General features: G+C 34.3%; 1 protein-coding gene across 2 annotated transcripts; it reads left to right on the top strand.

The window, feature by feature from the left end:
• Window positions 1–6240: 6240 nt before the first annotated feature.
• LOC145135635 (70 kDa peptidyl-prolyl isomerase-like) lies at window positions 6241–9479 on the top strand. 2 transcript variants are annotated; one of them, XM_079069884.1, is made up of 13 exons: window positions 6241–6509; window positions 6757–6843; window positions 6945–7202; window positions 7313–7393; window positions 7475–7555; window positions 7629–7832; window positions 7950–8039; window positions 8113–8288; window positions 8363–8485; window positions 8561–8707; window positions 8826–8953; window positions 9024–9144; window positions 9263–9479. In XM_079069884.1, the coding sequence occupies exons 1-13, from the start codon at window positions 6302–6304 to the stop codon at window positions 9359–9361; spliced, it is 1803 nt and encodes a 600-aa protein (XP_078926010.1). In that variant the 5' UTR covers window positions 6241–6301; the 3' UTR covers window positions 9362–9479. The 2 variants fall into 2 exon arrangements, 1 of the variants encoding a protein (XP_078926010.1); XR_013719939.1 differs by lacking the exon at window positions 9263–9479 and having other exon boundaries at window positions 8812–8953.
• The last annotated feature ends 2143 nt before the right edge of the window (window positions 9480–11622 follow it).

Here is an 11622-nt window from a genome sequence, read left to right as displayed (position 1 = left end):
GGACCTCAGGGCTTCGCCGAATACCAAAAATAAGGGAAATTGTGCCAATATGCAGAGAATTTCGAGAGAGAAGATTAGAAAAGGTGTGGGAAACAAATAAGATAAAGACGGTATTTACACGCGGATTTGGGGGTGTGCACCGTGCACCTGTCATGCCGCACACATGGCTAGTCTTTAGGGTACCACATATCACTTTTCTGGTGGCCCAAATGTTGCTTCTAGAAGCGCGCGCTGTGCACCCGACATGCACTGCACGTCGCACAAAATGCAGATTTTGTAAATTCCATAACTTCTTTCATATGAGATTTGTTTTCGATGTTCTTTTTTTCCACGTGTAGCTATCGGCGATATCTACAACTTTCGTTTAGACTCCGTCTGCTAATTCTCATTTTATTTTTAAAGTTATATTTTAGAAGGCTTAGACTGCTAATCTTCGTTTAAAATTCATATCTTTTTTATACGACATCCGTTCTCGACTGTCTTTATATCGATGGACTCCTATTAACGATATCTTCAACTATCGTTTAGAATATTTTTCCTAACAATCGACCAATCTCAAACTCGGTTTTTGTGTTGCACACTGTTACACTGAAACTACTAAAAATCATAACTTCCTCAATCGAATTCAAATCGCTCTTTTCATCACCCCCAGGCTTGAAGACTCACAATCAACCCTTCGGTGGTCTTAAAGACTCACAACCATTATTTGATTGTCCTAAAGGAACCTAGTCATCCTCCTTCCTTCATATCTACTTATCACAATAGAACTTTGTTTTTTTTTTAACTTTTGAGATTATAATTGATTTAGAGGTCCTTAATATATATTGTACGAGTGCTAAAGTCTAAATATATCCCTATGTTAGCTTATGAATGTTGACATTCGATCCTAGTTTTATATTAACCGTTATGGTTATAGACTAAAGGAATGACTAAACTAAATGCGTAGTTTACCCTGAAGCCTAAATTAACACTGAAGAATTACCATATTCTTAGTTGGAATAGTCCTTTTTGAATGGTATACTCTTATGGGTTTCTAATCGTACTTATGAAAACATTTTATCCTTTAATGTCGATCCTACTACTAAAATCCTTTGGCATGGGTTAACTAATTTCTTACTATGGTTGAAATCAAATTCCTAAGTTTGGTGTATCCCTTGAGCACTTGATGCTTTCTATGGTAAACCAAGCCGGCCATTATGTTCATGATGCTTTGTTACAAGGATATATCCTTTATCCGTGAAGGAATGAACCTAGATGGCTATTTGAGTCGTAGCTAGGAGTCTGGCTAATTTCTAAATCCTACTTAATGCCTGGAAAGAGATCTTAACTATTCCTTGAGAAATACTTAAGACTCTCTTCTTCGACAACACCAAAACAACTTCTACCTACTTGTGACGCAATCTCTCCTAGACCTCGATGTCGAAAGTCGAACTACTCTTCACACCTCTATCTTAAGGGTCGGTTCTCCCCCACTTGAGTTTAAGCCATTATTTGATGCTACTTGTCACTAATCAAGCCTAAGTTGGCCTTGTCTAAGCAATCCATGGATCCTCTTTAACTTTAAAGAAACTCATGCTTGTCATATCCAATGACCTTGGATATTCCTATCGCACTACTACTACTTGTATTCTTTACAAGTGACTTCTTTGAAATAGGATCAACACACATCGCTTTGGAAATACACTAACGCATATATGGTTGATTATCTTAATACTAGCAACAATATCTAAAGTAAACATTCCATCTTTATTATAATAATGTCGTCGTACACTTATTATATTATCTAATTTCAAAAATGTATACTAAAATGTTGTGCGTTTCTTCAGATTTGTAAGCTACAATTTCTCTTTGGTGAATAAGTAAATATTCCCATGCTAAATCATGTTCACTTATATTAGAAGTTTTTTCTTGATGCATTCTCTTTTTAAATTACAATAATTTGATATATAATCTTTATACATTTTGTTGTTATCACTTATACAATTATTATCCAGCAGTTTATTGCTATTGCTACTCTTTTCCTTGCTGCTAAGTATGAGGGGACACCTTGCCTTTCTGAATGATGTATTTAAAGTATCCTCTAAAATTTTCCACAAGCAAGATTTCAATGTGCTCTGCTATGTACTCCCCATGGCGAGTTGTTATACTTTCAACTCCTTCCTGTGAACCAATCAACCAAACGCCCCTTTAGCACTTTGTATGATTCTTTTTATCTAATGTGCAACTTTTGAAAAGGATTGGTTTGATGAATACAGAGAACGTGTGATTGAAGTTGAGCAAATGGTTTTGACAACTCCAAACTTTGAGTTGAATGTGCAGCCTCTGTATGTACATCTCACTTCCATTCTTAACAAATTAGGCCTTACAGAGTCTTTTTTGGTAAACCTGGCATTAAGCTTAGTCAGTGAAGGGTAAGCCTTGCCCTTTCCATCCACTTTTTCACTATAATAACTAGTATTTTTTAAGGTGGAATATAGATGAGATCTCTTCACAAAGTTGGTTGCTATTATTGACTTTGGAATAATGGCATGATTAGTTGAGTATGTTCCATTGATATTATTGGTTGGTGGTAACATGGTACTTGATGATTTGTGTTGCATGATGAAGTTGAGTTGAGATGAGTAGTTGTATGCATTGCTTAAAGATTCATTTAGATTGACATATAATTGAAGGGGCAATAGAATAGTACATACACGTGTATGATTTTGTTAGCTGGTTGATTCATGTAACATCTTGGTTCCAAGGTATAACGTTTCTATATGTAATAACAAGTTGCCTGGGTGACTCGACGAGTTGGTGCCTCAACTCGTCGAGTAGAGTCGCAATTGGTGACGTGGATTAATGAGCTGACTCGACGAGTCTGTGGGTCGACTCGCCGAGTCAGCGCTGCTGAAGGAAACCCTAAACCTTCGGGCATGTGGCCTATTTAAAGGCACTAATAGCCTCATTTGCGGCTCATCTACTGTTCAACTCTCCTGTGTGAAACCCTAGGCGGCCATTGAGGCCAAGAGAGAAAGTGTTTGTGCTAATATCAAGTGTTTTGATGGATCTTTTTGAAGGAAAGGAGTGAGCTACAAGCAAGGAGCGAGATGAGGCTGTGGGATCTAACATTATTGATATGTGTTTTGTTTGTTTTTTTAATCTATTTTTGGTAAGAAAAAAGGCTCTAACTTATTTTTAAAATTTTGAAACCTAATAGCAGGGACCATAATTTGTTGGAATAACCTATAATATTTTGAGTTTTTATATAAATTTCTTAAAGTTTGTGTTTAAAATATTATGTTGAAATGTTGAAATCTAACGAAATGCGGAGATTTTGAAATATTGAAATGTTGAAATCTTCAATAGATAATCTCTTTTATGATTATATATTTATACTAGTTTATAACTCGTGTGAACCACGATTATAAAATTAATTAAACTTTCATAATAAAAACTCAAAATTATTAATTAATTACTTTATATAAATTATTAATTAAAAGATTTTTTTTAGTTATATAAAATTATAATCGTTGGTTCAAATAAATACGTGAAATTATATCACCTTATAATCTGTATTAATTTTATTTTATTTTTTTATTATAATGTTATTAATTTAATATAATTAGAATGAGAAATTTAAAATTTGAAATTTGAAATGGATAATCAATAGGTTGACAAGTAGCATTAATATAGAGAGATGTCACTGCTCCATCAGTACTTTAATTATGAGAACCTATAAGGGTGATACATGAAAAAAAAAACTATTCTTTTATTAATATAGAGAGATGTCACTGCTCCATCAGTACTTTATTCTATTATATGATCGTCTTTATTAACATATAAAATTTTATCTTCAACCACATTCATTCAAGATGGTTATGATTATATAATTTCTTGAATTTAAGATATGTTTCCAAGCATATATTCAGTAAAAAAATAACAATAAAAATAAAAATTGCCAAAAATCTACTATTGAGATGCTGTAAAAAAACACTAAAAAACTACAGATTCAAAAAGAAAAAAAAAGAACAAAAGTATTTTTTTTCAACGTTCTAGTCCTCTATTTTTATAGGGGAAAATGACACCGTAGCACATCAAAGTTTTAGCAATTGTCTAATTTGGTCACTAAAGTTTTTTCTTTTTGATACATTAGACCACTAAACTCCATTTTTACCTTCTAATTACACCATTTTTCAAAAAATTAGACGGTTTCACTTGTTACCCTTGCTTAGGTGGCTTTTTTTTTGAATATTTTAAAAATTAAAAAATCAAATATTCCAATGTGTAATTAATTATTAGTTTTTATTTTTATTTTTTGGGAACCATGTTGTTAATCCACATCAGTTTATCTTTATTCTTTTAGAATCACAACCACCACTATTCATCTTCCTGTAACCTACCTCCAACCACCACCACCACTAACAAAATTTCGAGACTGATGTTGCATGACATGAAACAAAGAACAATCACGCACAGAGAAAGTAATCAAATAGAGATCGACATGACAAGTTCACCAAATGGAGTTCATGGAATCCATTATGCTCTACAACCCATACCACCTAATCTCACCCCTGCCTTTAGTGTCTCTAGTAATGACCTCGTCTAACACTTCCCTAAAATCGGCAATCGTAATCAGAAACTAGAAATAAACACCCACCCAAAAATCTGTCTCCAAGTCTTCTGATCTGCAACATCAGTCTCTCCAGTCAGTAGTTCCAGAAATTGCAAATCATAAACCAATCGTTCATATGGGTTTTTGAACGTGAACACAAATTGGATACCAAATTCTTTACTTAATCTGCAAAATAAAAATCAAAGCATTCAACGATTCATATTGTAAAATGATATGAACCCATCACATACTAGGCCCGTATCATGCCATAAGCCCAAGTGTAGAACTCGCTCCCAAAAGCCAGCTGAGGAGGGGACACCTAGACTTATAAGCCACACATTTATAGTACTTTTGGCCGATGTGGGATCATAACAATACCCCACGCTTTGAAGAGTCAACGTCCTCGTTAGTCACGATTGACACCCCCTTTCGGTCCAAGCCACCACTTCGAGTCATTGTTGGTCACAGCTACGTTGGTCATGGTTGGCACCCCTCTTTTCGGGTCCAAGCCACCACTCCGTAGGCCACCACTCCAAGTGTTGGCACCTCGAAAGATGGGGACGGCTCTGATACCAATTGATACGAACCATCCTATACTAGGCTCGTATCATGCCATAACCCCAAGTGTAAAACTCGCTCCCAAAAGCCAGCAGGAGGAGGGGACACCTAGACTTATAAGCCACGAACTTATAGTACTTTTGGCCGATGTGGGGATCATAACATGAAATGAAGCCTGATTCTTATTTTTTCCTTTAAAGGTCAAAGAACACAGATGAAAAAAATGAATATTATCCAAATCAAAGAAACATAGATGCAAAAAACGAAGTTTGTGCAACAAATATAAAAGAAAACGAATTCGCGGATGCAAAAATCGAAATCAAAATTGGAACAAAACGAATTCCCAGATGCAAAAATCGGAATCAAAATCAAAACAAAACCCAAAATTTGAAGTCGGGAAATCGTGAAAAAGTCTAAATCAAGAACAAAATCCATTATCTAATCTAAAATCATAATAAAAAGCGGAAATTGATATACCTTTTTGTGAGACCGAAGAACTTGAAGTATAGAAGGAGTTCACAGAGAGGCACAATGGAGAACGACTGAAACACCTTTTCAGCAAAAAATTTACATAAATTGAAGCTTCGATCAATGACATGCCACGTAGGAACTCAATCAGTGGCAGACGTAGAAGCTCAAAATATCAGAGATGAAGGATGTGTCTAGGGTTGGTTCTGGGACCGGAGAAGAAGTAACAGTGGTGATGGTTCTTCAAACTCCTAAGGAGGAAAAAGAGGCGGAATGAGTTTTAAATTTGGGGAAAAGGAAAAGCCACGTACATAAAATGTATATGATTTTTTGATTTTTTTTTTATAAAATTGAAATAATCCATCTAAGCAAAGGTAGCCGGTGAAACTGTCTGATTTTTTCATTTTTTGAAAAGTGGTTTAATTAGAAGGTAAAAATGAAATTTAGTATATACAAAAATAATAATAATAATAATAATAATAATAAATAAAAATAAAATAATAATAATAATAACTTTAATGATTAAATTAGACAAAACTTTAATATGTCACCTATCATTTTCCCTATTTGTAGATGCGTAAAAAGAGTACATTTACCTCTCTTAAAAACAAACAGCCAAAATAAATATCTGAGACTCTGAGAGTCGAAGAAAACACATATCTATCAAGAGTATATTCTGTAATGGCGGAAGATACGAAAAGACTAAAAATATCAAGCATGGCGGAGCCCGAAGACATCGACAGTGATGAAGAACCAGGAGAGGTGATCGAATCGGCTCCGCCTCTCAGAGTCGGTCAAGAGCGTGTTTTCAACTCCACTGGCCTAAAAAAGAAGCTCCTCCGCCGTGGTGCTGGTTTCCAAACCCCTGAATTCGGCGATGAACCCACCGGTAAACTTACTTTCTACTCTCTATTCATAATCGAGAACAAAATTATTCTATTACCACCTCCCTCCCATCACTAGAGCCACATTTGGATTTGAAATGCCAAAGCAGGTGGTGCATTTGTCATTTATGATTTCTCGTAGAAACAAAGAAGCTTTATGCAACATATAATACTATTGCTACCAAATTGACTATCAGTCTCCCAATTGAATATTATGTTTAAGCTAATAATCAATTGTTTGAATGGATCCAGTTCATTACGTGGGGAGTTTGGTTGATGGGACAACATTTATCTCCACTAGAGAAAAAGGGGAACCCTTCTCCTTCAAAATTGGCCAAGGTTAGTTGTTGTTCACCATTGTTTTTTCCCTTTTCTGTAACAATGTTATGTGATCTTTATTCTTTCATCTCTTGTCTCTTTGGTTTGACATTACCAATCAGGTCAGATATGTTCTGGTTTTGATGAAGCAGTACTTACAATGAAGAAAGGGGAAATAGCATTGTTCACATTACCTCCCCAATTGGGATTTGGAGTTTCAGGCACAAATGGTGTGCCTCCAAATTCCATCATTCAGTTTGAGGTAGAGCTTCTCTCATGGATCACAGTATTAGATGTCTGTAAAGATGGTGGCATTCTTAAGAGAGTAGTGAAGAAGGGGGAAGAAACAGGACAACCTGGCGATTTGGATGAGGTTAAAGGTAGTCTTTTGCACTTCTTCTTTTTCCAGATTATATTAAGAAGAGTTTGTTAACTAACAACAAGTGATGTGAAAATACATATAATCAGTCATTGATGTTGGTTAATGCAGTGAAGTATGTAGTAATGCTGCCTGATGGTGTTATAACTACTGAATCACCAAAAGAGGGTGTTGAGTTTTACTTGAAAGATGGTAATTAAATAAATAATTATGTAATTGGTTTATTTTCATGTAACCAAATTTCTTTAAAATAATATTATACTGTCTTACTAGGTCATTTATGTTCGGCACTTCCAAAAGCAATTAAGACCATGACAAGAGAAGAGAAAGCCGATTTAATTGTTCAACCACAGTGTAAGGTTCTATAAATATATATATAATTGAAAAATGAAAATTGATAAATAATGTAACTTTTTATGAACCACAGATGCCTTTGGTGAAGAAGGGGCTACAATTACATCACTACCCAATGGTTTCTCTCCAATTCCACCAAATTCTATGCTTCATGTTGCATTAGAATTGGTATCTTTCAAATCTGTAGTTGATATAACAAATGATTCAAAGGTAATTAAGAAAATACTGAAAGAGGGTGAAGGTGCTCTCATTCCAAATGAAGGTGCTTCTGTTCTTAGTAAGTATATAATCATTTTGCAAATATTGATTTTTTGATACTTTTTGTTTATTTTTATATCAAACGCTTAAAATATTATATTTATTTTAGCCATTGTATTTTCTTTATTTTTTGTAGTTAGGTATACAGCTAAGCTAGAAGATGGAACTGTGTTTGAGAAAAAGGGTTTTGATGGAGACACTCCATTAAACTTCATTACAGATGAAGGTTAGTCAGTTACACGACAGTTTTTTTTTTATTTGTGCAAAAGACGAAAATACCCTCCACATTGTCATTGCAGAACAAGTGATTGGAGGATTAGACCGAGGTGTGGCAACAATGAAGAAGGGGGAGCAAGCAATATTAAGCATCAATCATGAATATGGATATGGAAGCCAAGAAATAAACTGTGATTTGGCTGTAATTCCTCCTTTTTCAAATTTAGTTTATGAAGTCGAAATGATCGAGTTTGAAAAGGTAAGTTATAATTCATAGTTTACCATAAGGTTGATTCCATATATGTATATAAGGGTAAAATGGTCATTTGGCAGGAAAAGGGTCCATGGGAGATGGATGTTGATGAAAGAATCGAAGCAGCTGGGAGGAAGAAAGAAGAAGGAAATATTCTTTATAAAAATGGTAAATATCAAAGAGCAGCTAAAAAATACGACAAGGTAAAACTATCGTTATTATTATTTTTTTTTATATAAATATAAATGATTGATATGATATACATGTGGTGTTTTTAGGCAGTGGATTATGTTAGTGAAGAAGGGCAGTTTGGGGATTATGATGAAAAGGTTGTGAAATCATTAAGAGTTTCATGCTGGTTGAATGCTGCTGCTTGTAGCCTCAAACTAAATGATCACAAAAATGCAATCATCTTATGTTCAAAGGTAATCAATCATAAAACCATTATAACTTTTTTTTTTATCATCCTTTTAAAAAAGATTCCAAGTTTTAATTATTATTATTATTATTGTTATTGTTATTATACAAGGTTGTTTCCAACAGGTGCGGGATGTTGAGTTTTACAATGTGAAAGCTTTATACAGAAGGGCACAAGCTTACATGGAAACTTATGATTATGAATTGGCTGAATTAGACATCAAGAAGGCCTTGGAAGCCGATCCACAAAACAGGTAAAACTATCAAATTTGGAGGTCATTTTGGTAATTTTAAAATTTCATTTTGGTTTTTGTTATTTTGTAGGGAGGTAAAGTCTATTCACAAGACTTTAAAGCAACTTGAAGCTGAGAGTAACAAAAGAGATGCTAAACTTTATACAAATATGTTTGCCCGAATGGCTAACGATTGTTCTATACAAACCAAGGTTTTGATTTTCTTCTTTTTTCAATTAATTTTGTTTTCCTTTTTATAAAATACTTTTTCTTTTTTCCGTTGACATCAGTCAAAGTCAAACACTAATATTGAATGAACTGATGTGGCAGAGACTAAAGATTGAGAAAGTGGAGAAGAATGAGAAGGATGGTGTTATGGGAATGGAATTGGAAAAAGGTGACAATGAAATGGCTGTCGATTCATCTTGAAATTGTTGTATTTTGTGTGTGTGTGTGTGTGTGTTGATGGGTATTTTTGATGCTAAAGGTGTTTGTAAATTTATGTATGGATCTCACAAGGAAAAGGCTCATTTTCCCTTTGTATCCATCCTTCTTTCTTGGTCTCTTTTTAAGATGAATCTCACAAGAAAAAGGCTCACATACATATTTAACATATAAGGTTTATATCAAACATAATAAAAAAACAAAACACTTCTTATATATATTCGATATCATTTTTTTTTCATAAAACTATATATAAAGTTTACAATAACTTTTTAATCAGGCATATTTAATATCATCGAGATTATTACAATGGTGTAATTATTTTATATTTTATTATGTAAACATAATATCTTGAGTTATTAAATTTAATAAGTATGGTATGGAATGGAAATATAATATGAGGGAACAACATTTTCCCATCTAATATTTAGCAAACGAGGTTTTTGGCTTGTGTGACGCGACGGAAGTTGAGATGACTCCAATATCTTTTGATCACTTATGCATGCTTTTGGATCTTTTGGACTTGGAAGGTTGACATATTGTGCTTGTCCATTAACTCATGCAAGTTATATGGTCATCTAAGTCATTTTTTGGTATTAAAGTTTAGATATTTTCTTTGACCAGTTTGACTTTTGGTCAAACTTGGTAGAATTTTAAGGACTGATCTCAGTTTGGCATTAGGTGGCTTGTGTTAGTTGTTCGGTTGCTGAGATTACTGTTAAGCTTCTGTCGTTTAGAAGCTTCTGTCGTTTAGATCGTGTGAGATTCCTCACTATACTCTATATTACAGTATGTATCCTCTGTAGGATAGGATGTGTTTATGTTTGACATATTGTTAGGCAGGTAGACCAGTTAGTTAGTTGCTTATGGTGTTGGATTGCTTGTGTATATGTTTGATATGTATGTCGACATATTATGTGTTGAGTTGAGGGCGGTCCAGCTATTTGTTGTAGGACAAGATACTTGGGGCAAACCAACTATGTGTTGAAGGCCAGGACGGACGAATTTTAGATTGAAGGCCAAAAAGGTCGGACCAGCTTTGTGCTAAAGGCAAAAGGGGTGGACCAACTATTGTTAAGGTTTCTATGCAACAAAACACATTGATCATGGCAACGAAAACATATCAACATCATATGTGTTGATGCAACCTAAAGATCTAAGTTTCATACTAATTATGACTACCATATGACAACATAAACAAGAAAGAAGAACTACATACCTCTTTTGCAGCTAGAGACCTTCGAGATTAATACCTTGTGCGTGCCACCTTGTTTGGATGAAAGGATCCAAACCAGAATCCCTTTCTTGGTTCATACCCAATGAACTCAAAGAGTAGAATCAAAATGACTAGGAGGTAGAACAATCTCACTAAGAGTTTTTCCACAATAGGGAGAGAGAAGGATGACGAAGAGTCAAGCCAAAATGAGTAAGGAAGAATGAAATCCCTAAGACCCTATTTATAACTTTGGATCCACTCCTAGGTTTTGTACTCCAACCCATGTGGGATGGAATACCAATTTTGAAATCCCCTCTTATCCAAGAGAGATTTCGTCCACCCCTTACTCTTATAAGAGTTCTGGAATATTCCTGATTAATCAACTATCGATTAATTGATATTCAATCATTTAATTAATTAATTCCCAAAACATTTTCCAATTAGTTTATAATTAGTTATTAAACACTAATAATTAATAAACTAATTACTCATTTATTCATTCTACTTGATTTGAGTTTTGAGGGAAACCCAAGAGGACCTTGTCATCATTAGGAATATTACCAATAGTTAATTACATTGGACACTCTTTCCAACAACTATATGCTGAAGGTCAGGGCGGACCAGCTTTCTGCTGAAGGCCAAGGGGGCAGACCAACTTCATGCTGAAGGCCATGTTTATATGTATATTGTATTTTGGGGAACCCACTACGCTTTATTCTTATAGTTATGGATTAAATGTTTTTCTGAACTTATCGGATTGCAAAGGCGGGACTGTGCACACACATCATCAATTTTATGATTTGAGATTCCACAATGCTTTCCTCTATAAATTTGATTTTGGATTGTGGTTTATGAACAAATTGTTTTGACTTGATTATAACTTTATGAAAAAGGATGTTTATTCTAAATTAAAAATGAAAACTTTATTTTGAAAATCAGGACGTTGCAAGTTGGTATTAGAGCCCTAGTTTAAAAAGGATTTGGATGAACACTCGTGTAAATCTGTAAGGGTGCAAAGTCACTCTTGGAT

The sequence above is a fragment of the Lactuca virosa genome, chromosome 9 (assembly GCF_052849685.1).
Source record: "Lactuca virosa cultivar CGN04683 chromosome 9, Lactuca_virosa_CGN04683_v6, whole genome shotgun sequence".
In the NCBI taxonomy this organism is placed as follows: Eukaryota; Viridiplantae; Streptophyta; class Magnoliopsida; order Asterales; family Asteraceae; genus Lactuca; species Lactuca virosa.
This window is presented reverse-complemented; position numbering and strand designations above follow the sequence as displayed.